This window comes from Triturus cristatus, chromosome 7 (genome assembly GCF_964204655.1).
Source record: "Triturus cristatus chromosome 7, aTriCri1.1, whole genome shotgun sequence".
NCBI classification, from domain to species: domain Eukaryota; kingdom Metazoa; phylum Chordata; class Amphibia; order Caudata; family Salamandridae; genus Triturus; species Triturus cristatus.
The window spans coordinates 1341437715-1341455652 of record NC_140590.1 but is presented as its reverse complement, the minus strand read 5'-3'; the positions used below and the strand labels follow the sequence as shown (position 1 = coordinate 1341455652).

General features: G+C 48.1%; 1 protein-coding gene across 1 annotated transcript in view; it reads left to right on the top strand.

The window, feature by feature from the left end:
- The first annotated feature begins 408 nt into the window (after positions 1–408).
- CHMP4B (charged multivesicular body protein 4B) overlaps positions 409–17938 on the top strand; it is a 231405-nt gene continuing 213875 nt past the window's right edge. The window contains exon 1 of the mRNA XM_085618976.1: positions 409–1312. Coding sequence (XP_085475102.1) covers positions 1129–1312 — 184 coding nt within the window. The 5' untranslated portion in view covers positions 409–1128. The remainder of the gene's footprint in view (positions 1313–17938) is intronic.

Sequence of the window (17938 nt, the reverse complement as noted above, 5' to 3'; positions counted from 1 at the left end):
AATGTAGGGCACAGTGCTTCTGGCTATGGCACAGAGGTCACAGGCTTTCAAATAAATTGAAGTAATGCAGGTGGAAGGATCGCTTGTAAGTTTATACTGCCTAATAAACTGCGGCCTCAATTCTTACATAAAGTGAAATTGGTGTGGTCTGAGTTTGTGGGATCCGGGTGGGGCGACCAGGTGGGGGGTGCCTTCGCTAAGGCCTACGATAGAAGATTGAAGTCAGCGGTCTAATTTTGGACAAACGCCGTCTTGGGGGTATTTTCATGTAATCCACTGACTGTTTTGTCAGCATGCAGGCGGCCAGTACAGGAAGGGACCAAGCAAGCAAAACAAAAGTCGTCACAGCGCATGCTCGCTGTGCGTCACGGCATCAGACGGCCATCTTAGATGTACACTTGGTACATTATAAAGAAAGTGCAGCGGTCTATGCGTAACCTTCTGTACACGGGGAGAATCGATGTCCATGCAGGTATGCAGTTGCATTACAGAAGGCCAGTTGAGGGGCACCATCAAATATTGCCGCACCAAGCGCCACCATTTTAAAGCCGATCCTATCTAGCTATTTTGAAAAAGTACAAAATCCAATTTGCTGTGCTGTCCTAATTTTGTTACGATGGCTCGACCCAACATTCGTGTAAATTGAGCGGTGGCCATTTTAGGATCAGGCGGTGTTTTCTGTCTGGCTTTCTATGGACTAGAGAAACAAATATGTTCTGCTTGACTGTATAGGGTCAGCCACGGGCATGCGCAGTTCATCGAAGCCTTTACGTTAGCAGTGAGGGCGAGCTGCCTGCGAAGTCAGTTCTTCGGTTTAGCACTGTCGTTAGACGTCAGAGATCTGTGCGAGACTTGGATCTTTTGGTTGTGGTGGAGACAGAAGCTAGAGGAGGGGCAATAGGCGGCCCCGGAACCTGGGACCGGGCAACCCTGGTGGAGTAGCCTGCCAGGAAGAGGAAATCGGAGATTGAAAGAGATGATTCAGGAAGGGGTGCACAGTTGAGAGGTGGTGGGTCCGAACCAGGAGGTTTAACGAGGAGCAGCCCAGTGTTACTAACGTGGTTTCTTATTCGTGTACCAGATAGATCCCGCACATACAGAGACTCTCCTCCCTGTTCAAACCTCATCATGTCTGTGTTCGGAAAGCTCTTTGGTACGGCTGGGAAGTCGGGCAAAGGCCCTACCCCACAAGAAGCCATCCAGCGCCTGCGGGATACAGAAGAGATGCTGAGCAAGAAACAAGAGTTTCTGGAGAAGAAGATTGAGCAAGAGCTACAGTGCGCCAAGAAGCACGGCACCAAGAACAAGAGAGGTAAGGGTAGAACATCACTCCTGCCCTATTCGGAGACCACAACATGCCACAATTAATATAGTTCAATCACTCCTTAACACCGGGGCACAATTCCCCCCCCAAAAACATTAAGGGGGGTGGGGTGGCACTAACCAAGTTTGCCAGTTAGCAGCTGACATCATGGTGCGGTAATTCGCACGTAGCATCACAGAAAATGACATCACAAGAAGCGACATCAGATTTGTAGCCCTCACACATTTTTAGAAGGTCTTTCGAGAAAATTATAGCGCGTTACAATATTTAGCAAATACAATTTTGCGTTGGGGTTGTGTCAAAAAGTGACGCAACCCTAATGCAAAATCTGGGCCTCAACTTGTATATTTATTTTTTTAAACTATGCCACAAAAAAATTGGCAACAAGGAGAAACATGGCTGTAAATCAGTTATGCTTAACTGGTTGCAAAATCTTAATTCTAAAATATTTTATGGTGGGGTTAAGGCACCTGCTGCAGAGATCTTTGTGTGCACAGTAAATCTCAGTTAATAATGGTAAGAAAATGCTGAAGGATATCGTATTTGCTGCAGAGATCTGTGTTTTGTCTAGTCCCAGTTTAGAATTAAAGTAGCATAGACCGTTTATATCTCATGCAGAGCACATCATAACCTGCAGATGACCGATTTTTATTGTCATTGTATATGTATGTGGGATGTAAAGCACTCTGACACCACTCTGCATTGTGATGAGCAGCGCTATTAAATAAATAAAACAAAATAGTACTATTTAAATTTTGTGCAAATACCGTGACAGACCAACACATCTGACACTTACAGTGCATGCATAGCTCTTATATACCGGGGCTGAACAAAGTCAAAAGTATGCCTCTTTTAAGTACTTGTGAAATAATAAAAAGCTATGTGTCTTTGTTTCCCCTCTATTGCATTTGCATCTAGGTGTGTGGCTCCAGATGGCTCCCAGTCAGGATACTTGAACAAAACTAGGCCCGATGGTCCCTTTACTTAGCTCTTTGTTTTGGGCCCAGCTGGAATTTAAAATAGCCAATGCCCCTTGCCCTGCATGTTGCTGCTCGGAACGAAAGCAATCCACATGCAAGAGCTGCCAAATGTGGCCTGTTGTCTGAAAATTACACTTGGATGAGTTGAGCATGGGGACCCAACTTTTTGTCAGGGTGGACAGCATCACCCTGTGAAAAGAGTGGGTATACGCCATCTACCTGCGTGTACCCCAGACCTGTGCCGTGCTTAACACACCTGGGAGCTTCAGGATGCCAAGAAACAGCACAAAGAAAATTAACTTATTTAACTCCGCCACTCCCCTGCACCCATATCCAAGCAACGCGGAATTCCATTGAATTGTTGACATGTTTTATTATGTATTTTGTATTTGTGTAGCCTAAACTTAGCCAGTAGGTGGTGGATTACTGTTTATGGTTGGTAAAAGGCAAGCATACAGTCAACAACCGATGGGACAGGTAAGTGGGTTCTCGGAACAAACGTGTACATACAGGTATTGCATCTTTAAAGACCTGTTTCTTCAGCTTTTTCCTTAATTGGAGAAGTGTTAGCACTTTACAAATACTGGATTTAGCTCACATAATATCACAACACTACATCTCCCCCTTTATTAACCTCTTGAGTGCCCATGACGAGCTGGTCTCGTCATGGGCCGCGGTTGCGCTGTGCCCATGACGAGACCAGCTCGTCATGAACCCCGCCCGCTAATGAAACGCCCGGCACAGGGCGGGGAAAGGGCGGGGCACTCAAGGGGTTAAATAAAAAGTATGGACATCGTTCTCTTAGTACCTCAATAAGTCGTTGAGGCGCTCGTACTGGTCTGCCAAATTTGGTGGTATGAGGTAGTTGAGGTGCACCTTGAATATGCACCAATGAGATAGTCTCAGATGCCTTATCTAGATATTTAAACCAGGTTGGCTCGCTGGTAATCTCAGGAGGTGACAAACATAGAGTTAGGTTTTTTAAAATGTGACTAGTCCCTTGTGATCGACTTTCCAGGAAATTGCTCTGTTACTGTGTGTCCTTTACACGTTACAACCCTCAAAAGGTCGACAGTGAACGGAGCATCCTTTTCCGGTTCCTTTTCTGTTTGACCTGTCCCCTTTGTTGAAGACTGTTTCCTGGGCGCGTTGGCATTGATCAGCATTTGTTTTCATTTTCCACTTTTGAGAAGTATCTGTGTCACAAACCTTATCAGCATTTATCAATCGATCCAATATCCATTTGGTAGTTTGGTTCTGATGGCTCTCCTAAATACCGGGTTGCAGGACTCTTACCAGTTGTGGAGAGAGGAGTCGATCGATAGACACAAAGGGCTTGACACATGCCTTGGTTGGCATTGATTCTTTCTATCGCTGCTTGTTGAATTATCCTATTGAGGGTGCCCATGAAGTGTTCAACACCACCATTGGCTTGGGGCCAGAGAGGTGTACTCTTTTGATGCTTGACATTGATTAGAACAAGAAACCCCTTTGAATTCTTTGCTATTGAAAGGAGGACCATTATCAGATTTGAGAATAGCAGGGATGCCCCACGCTGCAAAGATGTCAACTAGCCTCTAAATGACTTTGTCATTGGTTGTTGATGATAAGTCTTCCACCAACGGAAAACGTGAAAATCTTCGTCAATCACTGCCATAAGATGATGCCCATGTTTTAGAGGCCCAAAGAAGTCAATTTCAATTCACTCCCAGGCAATGCAGGAAGGTCAGACATTGTTATTGGTTGCTGTGTCAGTTTGGGAGACAGACCGTTACCAAGGTGGCATGCCTTGAGTTCTTTCTCAACACAAAGGTGACATACTTTCAGTTCTTTCTCATCTAAACCAGGGAACCACACTCAGTCTTTTAGAGCTCTTTTGGTAGCTACAATGTCCTTCATGGACCAGCTCAATTACTTGCTGTCTCAGGCTCCAAGGTGTGACGATTCTCAAGCCTCTCAATATGATACCTTCTGGGTTGACTAATAGTTCATCTTGTACATGTTTGTATTATTGGAATTCAATATCATCAGAAAAGGGTCGACTATTTTTTCCCTCAAGAATTTGTTGTAATAAGGTCTTTGAGAATGAGCATGTCTTTATCTACATTGGTAGCAGAAATATTCAATGGCTAGAGCTGCTGGAGTACCGAACCTCACTATGAAGTTGAGATACTCTTCAGCCTCTTTGAATGCCGAATACTGACCTATTAGGCAAGTCCATAGCTTTGAATCAGGCTGAATCTATCCCGGTTTCAGAACAGGACCAAAATTCTAACCCCATTACCAGACCCGTACTAGATATACATGAACGTATAGGGGAGGAGAGCAAACCTCGAATTGTAGCTCTATTTTGGAATATAGCAGGCCAACGATCCAAGGCCACAAATGACATATGGATGGATTTTAGCTCTAAATTTGATATCATAGCACTCCAAGAGACGTGGGCGATTGACGTGATACATATGGAGGGTTTCAAAACCTATTTTACACCCGCCCAACCCTCCATTTCAGGTAGAGCGAAAGGAGGTCTAACAATTTATGTCTCAAACCTCCTTAACACAAAGGAAGTAGTTCCTATAAATCTGGATCCAAATTTCCAGATTCTTAGGTTGACTCTAAACAATAGGGACAGCTTCCTAATAGTGAACTTCTATAATAACCTTTCTGACGTTGAGGCAATGCATCTGGTATCCTTGATCCGGTCCATATTAATAACTAGAATAAGGAAGTCAACTAATGAAGAGGTAATTATTTGGGGGGGGGGGATTTCAACCTGGGACCATGCTCTACTACTAATAATATCTGTGGTATCCTGGACGAATTTGGAAACCCCATCCCACACTTTACTCATTCTACCTTAGGTAATTACTTAAACGAAACCCTATTCGAGCTAGACCTGGTCCAGGCAAATACCCGGAACAATAAGAACCTAATACTGGCTCCTACTTTTCATGGCAGAGGACACCTAACAACTATAGACTACATTTTGGTTTCAAATGGTGAAAGGACTTTAGATGCAGGATTCACTAGACACACAATTGCGCTAAGTGATCATTATCCCCTTAGTATCTCCCTGTCACTGACTTATAAACCGAAGAGTGGCCTGGGTTCCATTCTACTACAAAATAATCTGGCATTAAGCAGATTAAATGGATATGTGCTTAAATGGGGGAAAGTAGACCCCATGGAAATAACAAAGCTAGTGATAGTGAGGGCCTATTCCTCTATTTTGAAATGTCTTAATTTAGATACTACCCATACCGAAGCCATTGTAAATTTTGAACTGATCGTTAAAGCGATCAATGAGGCTCTGTGGGTAGAAATAAAACATAAGCCAAAAAATAAGAAAGGCTGGTTCAATCATGACTGCACGGTTGCTTACTCAAATCTAAAAACTGCATTGAGAAAACTCGTTAGGGTACCACATGAGATAACATCATTAAGGAAAGCTTATAACATCGCACTAAAAAATAGGAAAAAAGAACTAAAAAACCAACTCTGGAACCAACTGCACGAAACGTGCTCCCAGAAAAACTCAGCTGCTTTTTGGCAAGTGGTCAAGTCCCCTTTTCTAACTGACAACACTAATCATGCAAAGTTAGATCTAGCAATAGAAAAAAAGGAATGGGTTCTTAATTTTTCCAAGATCTTTTCAGTTGGTACGGAGTCTGTTAAACCGCAGGATTCAAAACTCCAGAACTCTAACTCCCGGAATGACCTAGATAGCACCTATCCCATTGACCTACAGTTCTCATTGAAACAAACCGCACAGGCTCTGAGTGCAAGTAAAAATGGAAAGGCACCGGGCCCAGATGGCGTGCCTATCGATTTATTCAAAGCTCAAATGGACCTCTGGACCCCCCTTCTAACTAGAGTCCTGAATGCATCCTGTAATATAGGTTTGCTAGCTTCATGGTCAAAATCCGTACTAGTTCCCATCTTTAAAAAAGGTGATCGGGAGTCAGTAACCTGCTATCGTCCAATCTCTCTCTTAGACTCCCTGGGAAAGGTGGCAGGATGAGTCATTTTAGAGCAACTACAAGATTGGGCGGATGATGGCAGGATTATTTCAGATCTACAGTACGGGTTTCGCCAGGGCCTGGGGACCATCGAACAGGCCCTAAACCTTTCACTTTTGATAGACAAATATGTTTATATCAAAGGAGGAGACCTGTATATGGTCTATGTGGATTTATCAGCCGCATTTGATTGCGTTTCCCATTCCAAACTTTGGGCTTTATTGGCTGATATGGGGGCTCCACTGAACTTGGTCAAGTTTATGAGGGAACTTTACGCAAATGCTACTGCAAGAGTGCGTTATGGGGGGGGGGGGGAGTTGACGGAAGATTTCCCAGTAGAAAAAGGGGTTAGGCAAGGGTGTGTCCTGGCCCCTTTCCTCTTTACCCTGTATACTAATGGGCTGGAAAGAGAGATGTTGAAGGGTTCTCAGGATCTCCCAATGGTGAACAACCGCCCAATACCTGCACTCCTTTATGCAGACAACACCGTTATTGTAGCCCGTACCCCGTGAACTTCAAAAGAATCTGAATAGATATTCCACATTTATGGCAAGCCTTGACCTGAAGATAAATATCAGTAAAACCTTTGTCATGAGGGCAAGTTCTTGCCACAAAAGAACAGGTAAAATGAGGGGTGTCTATCTGAACCAAGAAAAAATAGCTACCACGCAAAAATATTCCTATCTAGGCATAACAATAGATCACAAACTATCTTGGAAATCGGCTGTAGAAACAAGAAAACTTCTTTTTTTTAAGAACAACTACAGCCCTTGCCATTTTCACCAGGAAATTGGGAAATGGAGCTCCCCCTGAAATTATTGCGATCTATAAAGCTAAATGTCTTATCTGTGGCTTTGTACGGGGCGGGTCTTTGGGGCTTTGTGGGTATAGATACCATTCAGAAAGTTGAAAATTCGTTTCTGAGGTTTCTTCTTGCGGTTCCTGGGAGTGCGGGTACCTTCGCTTGTCATACAGAGCTGGGTCTAGTTCATGTGACGGACCTAGCCAAAGTTGAACCACTTTTATTATGGCGTAGGATTTGGTCTTCAGACAAAGCAACCCTCTCTCAGTCTATTTTGTCTGATTGTCTAAACATGGATAATGTTCGTAGGTCCAGGTGGCTGTGGTACATTGCGAGCTTCTTTCACGACCTGGGTTGGGATAAATATTATCATAATCCCTCCTCAATACGTGAGGTTTCGAGGAAGGTTCTAAAAAACAAAGGTCTCGCCCATTTGGAGGAGCTGAGACTGATGAGCGAAATTGCCAAACCTTCTGTTACCCACACTCTAATGGTACAACTGGTGCCTACAATACAGCCGTACCTTACTTTTAATATCACGAGTTACGAGCGCTACCTATTGGTGAGATTTAGGATGAATTTCTTTCATCGAATGGTTACATTTCCAGTGCGAAATAACTGGGCTAAGGTACTTTCTTCCTGTCCCTGTGATGACCTCTCTCCACAGTCGCCTGCATACCATTCTTTTTTGTAAATTTTATACAGAACCAAGAAAAAAATGGCTAATTCCGTTTCTGAGGCGTATTGGTCATAGACAATGTCGTCCAGCCTTACTTTTCTTACAGATGCTGGAGGGAGAACAGTTGGAATTTATAATAGTTAGTTTTCTGAAATGTATTGTCCGTTATCGTAGGAACTTAGACTAACATGGCACGGAGATTAGCCAATGTAATTTTAACTTTAATGGATGTATTTTGTTGGTTGTGAATCGTTTTAACCAAGAATCAAATAATTGCCGTATATATGCCCTTTCAGATTCCTCATAAAAGGTGAGGTGGGGTATACATTTTTTTATTAACTTGTAAATATTATGTTTTTAAGATTGGTATTTTTCATTGTATGTTTCTTATGAAAGAATATTTTATTGTACGCTTTTATGATTTGCATCCAAAATCGAAATAAAGCAAGAAATTGATTGATTGATTGAATGCCGAAGTGTGGCGATGTAGAGGCACTCGGGAAATTTAGTCTGCAGGGTTTTGATCTTTCCCTGGCTTGTGTATAATTCCATAGTCGTACTCTTTCAGTGGCAACCCCCCCCACCTCTCCAGACAAGGTGGCATCTTGGCATTCAGGTTTCTAAAGATAGATGACAGTGAAATGTTTTCTATATATAAATACTTGAATGTTTTTGTAGGCCCACACTACAGTCACACTCTCCTTTTACGGCTGAGAATAGGCACGTTCTGTTTTAGACAAGCTTCTACTGGCATGGGCCACAATTTGTCTCTTCGCATTTGGATGGCCTTCGTGTTGAGCAATTATTGCCCGTAGCCCCATTGGGCTCGCATCAACTGTGATCTCAATATGTAACTTGGGGTCAAAATTGGCCATTTCAGTTGCATTCTCAATTGCATGTTTTATTTCTTTGATTGCATTCAGGAGACCACTGGAATGAGACATTTTGCTTTAAGTCTCTCAATGGGGCACTCACTGTAGCAAAATCATGAATGTATCTTTGCAATAATTGGCCATGCCTAAGCAGGATCACATCATGGTTACCTCTTGTGGAGGGCAAGTAGATGACAGTGCTTGCACTTTTTCCGGGTTAGGAGCCATTCCCTCATCAGAGAATTTGTGAACAGAGAATCTGAGTTTAGTTTTATTAAACTCACACTTTGCTGTGTTCACTATCAGATCTGCATTAGCCAGTAACTGGCACACTTGTGTAAGAGCTTTGTCAAGCCCCATTTGTGTAGTCCCAAATAACAGTATGTCATCACTGTAATTGAAAGCATGTGTAACAGGTTTAGTTACTCTGGGAATAGCATCCTGAAATATATCCGCAGACAAAGACACTCCAAAACTCAGTATTTTGTATTTGAACAAACCAACATGAGTCGAAAAAGTAGTAATGTACCTACAGTTCTCTTTCAGCTCGAGTTGATTATATCCTTTGTTCAGGTCAAGATGGTAGAAGAGTTTGGCTCTTTTCAGTTGCATGATCATGTCCGCTATGTGAGGACCAGGATGCCTTTCTCTCTCTCTCTCTCTCAATTGCTTTGTTGACATGGCGCATATCATTACAAATGCACACTACACATCCACTGTCAATTTTTGGCACCACGATTATGGGTGAGACCCATGGAATAGGACCGGTGGAGCGTTCGAAGTTATGCTTCAACAGTGTTTCTAGTTTTTTCTCATCGGCTAATTGTAAGTAAAAAGAGACTGCTGTGTTTTTGGGCAACAGGGCAAACGTCCTCGTTGATATGAAGTTGCTCTTTCATTGTCTTTTAGTCTTCCTGGCCATGAAACAATGACCGGAACTGATTCCCAATTTCAGATTGAGCACAGAGGTTGTAGTTGAGCGATATCAGTCCCATGTCAGCAGCATTGGCAAAACTGAGCAGACATGCACTCAATGAAGTTCCCTTGAGGACATGAAGTGTTGCTTGCACTTACGTCGTTTTATATCGCACGTTTGCTATAAACAAGCCTTAACTCTTAACGCTTTAGAAGCAGCCCAACAGTATACCTTCTAGTTTGATGGGATAAGGCATAGCACAGGAGATCTGTTATTAAGCTTTGCTACTGGCATGATATTGCTACTCGCCAAAAAAAAGAAACGCTTCAACGTACCTCTATCCAAATAACTGATTAATATCCACCACTCAAATTACTTTCATATTTCACTATACTAATTCACCACTAATCCTTATGGGTTCCGAAGTAGCGTGCTACTCGCCAAGAAAGTGCTTCAGCACCCCATTAGGGGTAACAAGCGCTATATAAATGCTAACCTTTTTTCCCTCTTCTATCCTTCTCAATCCAAATAACTGACTAACCTATCCACCACTCAAATTACTTTCATATTTAACTATACTAACTAAACACTAATCCTTTATGGGTGCTGGAGTAGTGTGCTACTCGCAAAAAAAGCGCTTCGCCTCGTCAGGGGTAGTAAGCGCTATATAAATGCAATTACAATACAATATTAATCAACACACCACTGTCTATAATGAAGCTTATGGGGCGACTGTTAAACTTTTTTTTTTTTTTTTTTTTGAAACCGTTTATTACAAATCTCAAGAATATACAATTATGGGCCCACAACCTTCCGGCCGGCCGCTAGGAATGGCAGAAACATATGGCATACGTTCATAGAACCCTTGGCATTACAAAGGAGCATAAGGAGGAGTCATCAACATCATGGGCCACAGCCATAATACGTCACAGTGCGGTTTCATTTTATACAAACAACAAAAAAACAACACCCACAAGGCTACCCTACAGTCGAAAGTAACAGCACGTGCTCCCCAAAGGGGAACCCCAACTATTAGAGGAGTCCAAAGAGGGGAAGGGAAACAGAGCGAGGACTGGGGGAACCTGTGCCCGGGGCTAGGGGAAGGGGTCAGCTAAGGGGACGGGGCTGGTGAGGCAGCAGGCAGCAATGGTGGCGCGCAAATACTCCCACGGTAGGCGTTCCAGGGGCCCCACACTTTCACCCATGTTGCAGGCTTACCCCTCGCCACATACACCACCTTTTCTCGAAACATGCACCGATCCATGTGCTCTTTCCAGGCCGACACCGTAGGGGGGTTCTGGGATCCCCACAGTTGCGCAATGTCACGCTTAGCAATCATATATCCCAGAGTCACCCACCACGTTTGCGGAGCCGAGTAGTCAGTTGGTTCCCACACATTCAACAGGCATCTCCTCGCTTCCGGCAGCAGCGCAACACGCGTAACCACTCGCAGGACCTCGTGCACACCGCGCCAGAGTCGCTCCACCTTCGGGCATTCCCATAAAATGTGCAGGAAGGTCGCCACGGCACCACAACCACGCTTACACAAACCATCCACAGTGTAGCCCATGCGCTGAAGCCTTGGCCCCGTCATGTAGACCCGGTGGAGTATTTTGAGCTGGACGAAGCGAAGGCGAGCCGGTATAGCCACCTCCTTCGGTGAGGCCACCGCGGAGATCCAGTCCTCATCGTCCAATTCCAGACCGTCGGCAACCCAAGCCTCGCGAAGGCCAATCAGCAAGCCCGATCGATCATTAATCAGTTTTTTATAAATAAGGGAGATCGTACTATCTGGAACGTGGCCATCTAGCACTCTATCCTCCAGGGGGGAAGACTCCGGGATGGAGGCAACGTCTGGGAAGACGGAGCCCAGTGCATGACGGATCTGCAGGTATCGAAAGTATTCACTACCCTGCAACTGAAACTCCGTCTGCAGCATCTCGAATGTTTTAAATCCTCCCCTCGACCAGAGATCCCCCACTTTACTGATGCCTATCATGTCCCATTCCGCGAAGCCCTTCGAGGTCCAGAGAGAGCCCAGCTTCTCAGACGCATACAGCGGTGACGCCCGGGTCAAACGGTCCTTCCACCCCATAGCTGCATTAGCCGCATGCCATACTCTGACCATGACACGCGTAGGTCCCGTCAAGCGAGCATCGGGCGCGCCAGAGTAGAGCGCTCGATTGTAGTCGCCACCGGGCAGTAGCATCTTGTCCATCTCAAACGCCGGGTTCAAGGCGGGCCCATAGAGGCCATGGTTAATTGCAGCTAGCTGGGAGGCCCAGTAATACCGTTTAATGTCCGGGAGGGCAATCCCCCCCGTCATACCATGGGAGCGTCAACTTCGCCAGGGCAATGCGCGGCCTCCCGTCCCAGAACAGGCGGCGCTGTAAACTCTCCACCTCACGGAAGTAGCGCGCCGGGACTGGGTCCATAGTGTTCTGGAGAGCGTATAAGAAACGTGGCAACGACATCATCTTAAACAACGCCGCCCGGCCGAGCGGCGAAAGTGGCAGGCGCCGCCAGCGCACGACGTCCTCCTTCAAGCGCTGGAGAGGGGGAAGCAAGTTCCGCTCGTAGCGAGCCTCTGGGTCCAGAGTAATGTAGACACCCAGGTATCGAAACCCCTGAGAGGCAATCTGAATCGGACAACCCCGCGGAAGGACAGGAGCCTCCCCAGAGAGCACATACACGCATGATTTAGCCCAGTTGATGACAAGGCCTGAGTTCCGGCCAAATGAACGTAAAACATCAACCAGGACTATGAGTGACTTACGTGGGGAGGCTAGGTACAAAAGGATGTCGTCAGCGTATAGGGACACACGGTCCTCATATTCGGGGGTCCAACGGAGTCCACGGATGGAGGGGTGCCACCGCAGCCACTCCGCCAGGGGCTCCAAGGCCAGCGCAAACAGGAGCGGCGACAAGGGACAGCCCTGTCGCGTGCCCCGGCCCAGCTCGAATGGGGACGAAACTCTTCCATTCACCACCACCTGCGCCAATGGGCCCGAATACAACAATTTGACCCAACTGATGAAGCCCGGGCCGAATCCAAATTTCGCCAGCATCGCCCAAATGTATGGCCACTCAAGCGTGTCAAACGCCATAGTTGCGTCTAAGGACGCCAAAATGGCCGGCTCCCGCACGAATGGGACACGTGCGAGCACCCCGTGCAAGCGCCGCAGATTAAGGGCTGTATTGCGATGGGGGATAAAGCCGGACTGGTCTTGGTGAACCAGGTCGCCCACCACGCCGACCAGCCGATTGGCCAGCACCTTGGCGAGAATTTTGGGCTCCGCATTCAAAAGCGAGATAGGCCGGTAGGATGTGACCCGGTCCCGAGGCCTCCCCTCCTTGTGGATCACCACGATAGTAGCCAGACGCTGGTCCGGTGGGAGGGAGCCCAGCGAGTGGGCCGTAAGGAACATCGCGCGGAGGTGGGGCACCAATACATCTGGTCGCAGCTTATATAACTCGATAGGGATGCCATTTGGGCCCATGGCCTTGCCAGAGGCAACCGAACGTATGGCGAGGGCAATTTCGTCGGATGTAGGAGCGGCATCCAGCGACACCCTGTCCTCCTCTGAGAGGGAGGGCAGCGCGATATCCCTAAGCAGGGAATGGGAGTCCTCCTCCGAGCAAGGAGAGACCGGAGAATACACCTCGCGGAAATAATCCGCGAAACAGGAGACAATTTCTTCTGGCTCGGTGACACTCACACCATCCGTCCTCTCAATCAGCGGGACCACACAATTCACTCTCTCCTTTTTATCCAACCACGCTATCAGTTTGCCCGCCTTATCACCCACATCATACAGTCGCCCCTGCTGCTCCCTACTGAGGCCCCTGGCCGCCTCCGTAACGAGGGCCCTGTAGGCCGCCTGCTTAAGTTGTAGGACATGCAGTGCAGCATCCGTCACTCCGCTCTCTAAATCACCCTCCAATTCAGCAATTTCGGCCTCCACCCGGGTAACCTCCTCCCGCTCACGCCTCCGGGCATGGGAAATGAGGGACAGGGCCTCTCCTCTGAGAACTGTCTTGAAGGCTTCCCACAAGGAGATAGCCGAAGGGATGGACCCCACATTCTCATCAAAGTATCGCTGCAGGGATTTAATCACAGCAGCGCGAATATTGGGGTCGCGCAGGTACCAGGCATTGATGGGAACTACCCTGCCCTCACCCCTCGGGAGGACATCAAAATGGAACAGGAGCGGGGAGTGATCTGAAATACCCCGCGCCAGATGGCGCACCTCCCCCACACTCCCAGCATAGGCCGCCGGGACAAGGACATGATCAAGCCGTGAGAGGCTACCATGTGCCCCCGAGTGGAAAGTGTACTGCTGCTGCGTGGGATGTTTTAAGCGCCAGCAGTCCACCAATCCCAGTGTATCCAAGAGGCCAGGTAGCCACGCCTGGGCCCGGGGGAGGTCCCTAGGGGGGTGACGATCCAGAGTCCCAGAAACCACCGCATTGAAGTCCCCCCCCAACCACTAGGAGTCCCCCCGGAAGGCCCAGGAGGAGGCGCCCCAGGTCTGCAAAAGTGGTCGCCTGCAACCCCGGTGGGACGTATACCGATACAAAAACCACCACTTTGCCTTCCATTCTCCCCACTAAAACAGCATAGCGCCCCCTATCATCATGGCGCACCTCATCAATTTCCAACGGGAGCGAGTTCTTCACCATAATGCCCACACCCCGTGAGCCCGACGTGAAGCCCGAGTGGGCCACCAAACGATAGCCACGCCGATTCATGGCACAGAAAGAGTTTCCAATAAGGTGTGTCTCCTGCAGGAAGACTACATCGGGTGAGATTCGTTTCAAATACTGCAGGACCACACCTCGCTTGATCCTATCCCCCAGTCCATTAACGTTCCAAGACAACAAAGTCAACGCCCTACCCCCCATAACACACAGGAGCCATCAATCGTCCCCCGGAGAGCACCTTAAAAACGATACAGAAAAGGGTTTGCCTTGTGGTAAAAACGAACAACAACACCCCCCCCCCAACTCCCCCCCCCCCCCCCCCCCCAACAGAACTCCCCCCCTCCCTGCACCCCTGCATGAGCCCAAACAGCCCCCCCAAAGTGCAGTGTGCCTGTCGCCCCATAGATGGTGAAACTAACTATACCCCCAGAGGAGGAGGGAGAACCCCCAAGAGACCCCACACGACCTCCACAGGAGGAGACTTACTCAAACAGGTGAACAGTCTAAAGTGACATCAATTTTGTCCAGAGCGAGGCATAATATTAGGCCCTCAGTCCTGATCCGGCGGGCCCTCTCCCCCCACCGCTCCCCCCCCCCCCCCACCCCCCCGACCCCGATCCCCAGGCAAAGTATCTAACCAGTCCCCGGCTGCTTCGGGACGATCAAAGAAGTGCGTACGGCCATCCAACTCCACCCGCAGCTTAGCCGGGAAAAGCATAGCGTACTTGAGATTTAGGTCCCGTAGACGACGTTTGACTCCGAGAAAGCTTAGTCTCTGCTTTTGGACCGCTGGGGTGAAGTCAGGATAAAAATTTATATCCATATTGTCGAGTCTGACCGGCCCCTGTAGTCTGGATGATTGCAGGATAGCGTCTCTGTCTCGGAAGTTGAAAATCCGGGCGATGAGAGGCCTCGGGGGGGCTCCGGGCTTAGGCCTTCCCCCGGGAACCCTGTGGGCCCGCTCCACCGCGAAGAATTTACTCAGTCCCCGGGGCTGGAGGTGGGTGAGAATCAAGTCCTCCACGAATAGATCCGCCGCCGCCTCCTCCCGTCCCTCAGGCACCCCGAGAATACGGACATTGTTCCTCCGGGCCCGACCCTCAGAATCCTCCAGGCGACGATTCATCAGCGCGCTCGCCTGGCCAAGCCGGCGCACCTCCTTTTGGAGGGCTGCCACATCCGTCGTGAGGCCCGATGTGGTGTGGGCCAACGAATCAACCCGGTCATTAGTCTTGGATAAATCGGCCCTTACCAGGCCAACGTCCACAAGGACCGAGTCGATTTTCTGCGCCAGTGTATCAAAGCGCTGGTCCACCGAGGCCTTCATCTCAGCGATGGCGCCCATCACGTCTCGCAGGGTCAGGTCCGCGGGCAGAGCAGGAGCATCAGTCGGGCCCTCAGGGGACTTACGCGGCACCTCGGGAGATCCCTTCTGGAGGGTGTAGCGGTCCATGCTGTTGGACTGGGGGACTGCGCCACGTCGGGTCGATTTCACCTTTGCCCGATCTCCATCTTGCTTTGTGGACATGGTTCCAGTCCCACGGCCGTGCCAGGCACGTCGTAAAGGGCGGGCAAGCCGGTTCACGGGATCCGGGGGGGGGGGGTCACCACAGGGCCACGGGGCGAGTCACAGCCGGCAGGCCGGCAGGGCACCCCAACGGGGCCACACTACCTCACAGTGCCCCGCAACCCAACCTCGCCGAAACAGCAAGGAGGGTGCAAAAGCGAAAGTGAAAGTGCGGGGTACGCGAGCCGCCGCGCCCAGCCCGCCGCTGTTGTTGACTTTGCCTCCGGATCACCCCACAACTCCAATCCGGGGTCCGGCGTGGAGAAGGCCGGAAATCTCAAACGGCGCTACCGCCGGAGTCCGAGGTCCAATTTGGAAGCGGAAAGCGGGTGCCACCTCAGCTCGGGCTCACCAACACAGTCCCCTCATCTAGGACAGGATATTGTCAGGATATATGTAGGAGGTCGCGGAGGTCCTCGGGAGCCTCGCACCTACGCGGCCATCTTAGTTGCGCGCTAGGCTCCTCCCCTGACTGTTAAACTTTAATGTAATTTTTGGACAGCGTCTAAAGGAATCTTGTCTCTTCGTTTGGTCACTCTTCTTTGATTTTGGTTCTTCTTTGCTAGCAGTCATTCCTACATGTGCATGTCTTTCCTTAGTTGATATCATCAATGCACATCTGTCTTCTTTACTCATGCTTGATAATTACGTGGAAAAGTCTTTATATGAGGAACTTGATGATGATCAACTTTGCTTGGCTTCTACTTGTCGGAACGACTGTCGCCTTGTGAGCTCAGCAGGACTGCTTCTCTTTCACTTTGTAGACCATTATGTAGTGGTTTTCTTTCCCACAACCTTTGCAGATCTGTCTCATGGCTGCACATTTACCTTTATAAAGAAGTTAAAACCCACATCGGAAGCATACCCCTTTCTTCTTCTGAGACGTCGACTTGTGCATGCTTTTCATGATCAATTCCGATTCATTGTGCGCTGTTCCTGCTTCCATATCAGCAGCTTGTTGATCTGCTCGTTCCTCTGCCATTAGCAATTTCTCTAAACTGAGTTTCTATCTGCTCATGCGTCTTCTGAAAGAGTCTGAAAGACAACCATCGAGAACTCTTGAGTCACATGGCTTCTTCATCGTTGAAGTCACAGAACTTAGTGTTTGAAAAGCGCATCACGTCTTTAAAAAAAACTCATCCGTCGTTTCGCCAGCCTGTTGTCGTGCTTTGGTATGATGTTACATCAGTCTGTGAGACTTTGTTTAGCACTTCTTTCACTCCCTCGCAGCCACGATTTTTTCAAATATTTAATGATTTTCTTCTCGTCGTCTTCTTCGAGCACATCTATAAAGTCTTAAAACGTTTCGATACATGCAGCCCACCTGGCACAAATGTTCTGTTTCTTTACTGTCTTGAGTGGTGGTTTCAGAAACACAGCAGTATCGTACTTTGCGCACCCTTCTGTTGCCCATGAGAGCACATGCTGTTCCAACAACTGTTGCTGCCTTCTTGACTCAGCAAATTTTGCAAGCACCAACTTTGTGCTTGGGCCGTCAGGCCCGACGGAGGTTGTAGGGTGTGTTTTTTCATCCTTGATGGTGAGCGAGTTTACTGTTTCTCGTACCTGGTTGTCGCTGCCTTTAGCTTTTCTAATCCTCTTGGCATGTATCCGATCCTAGTCACCAGTTGTAGCGTCTTCCCCAGCCCAGGAGCATGCAAATGAATACACTGCTCCTCTGCAGGGACTTCAGGTTCAATGGCTGTGTATGGGCTGGAGCGGGGCTTAGACCCCACATGCGATAACTGCAGACTACTTTGCATCAATTCTGGGCACATGTGGCACACATTAGTAGTTCGCTGTACCGTTACAAACTCTCAGGGAGAGCAGTCTTGTTTACTCTGGACACGTATCCCATCCTCATCTCCAGCTGTAGTGTCTTCCCCAGCCCGGGAGCATGCAAATTAATACACCACACACACAACTCTGTTGCAGGCGTCTTTATTCCTCCGCATACACCCACACACTGCACTCATTTGCATCATAACTTTTATAACCACACCGTAACACTTCCCAGCAGATTACATGATTCCTGTTTAGAGTCCTCCCAGAACCGTAAGGGTCCTAGCACTCCA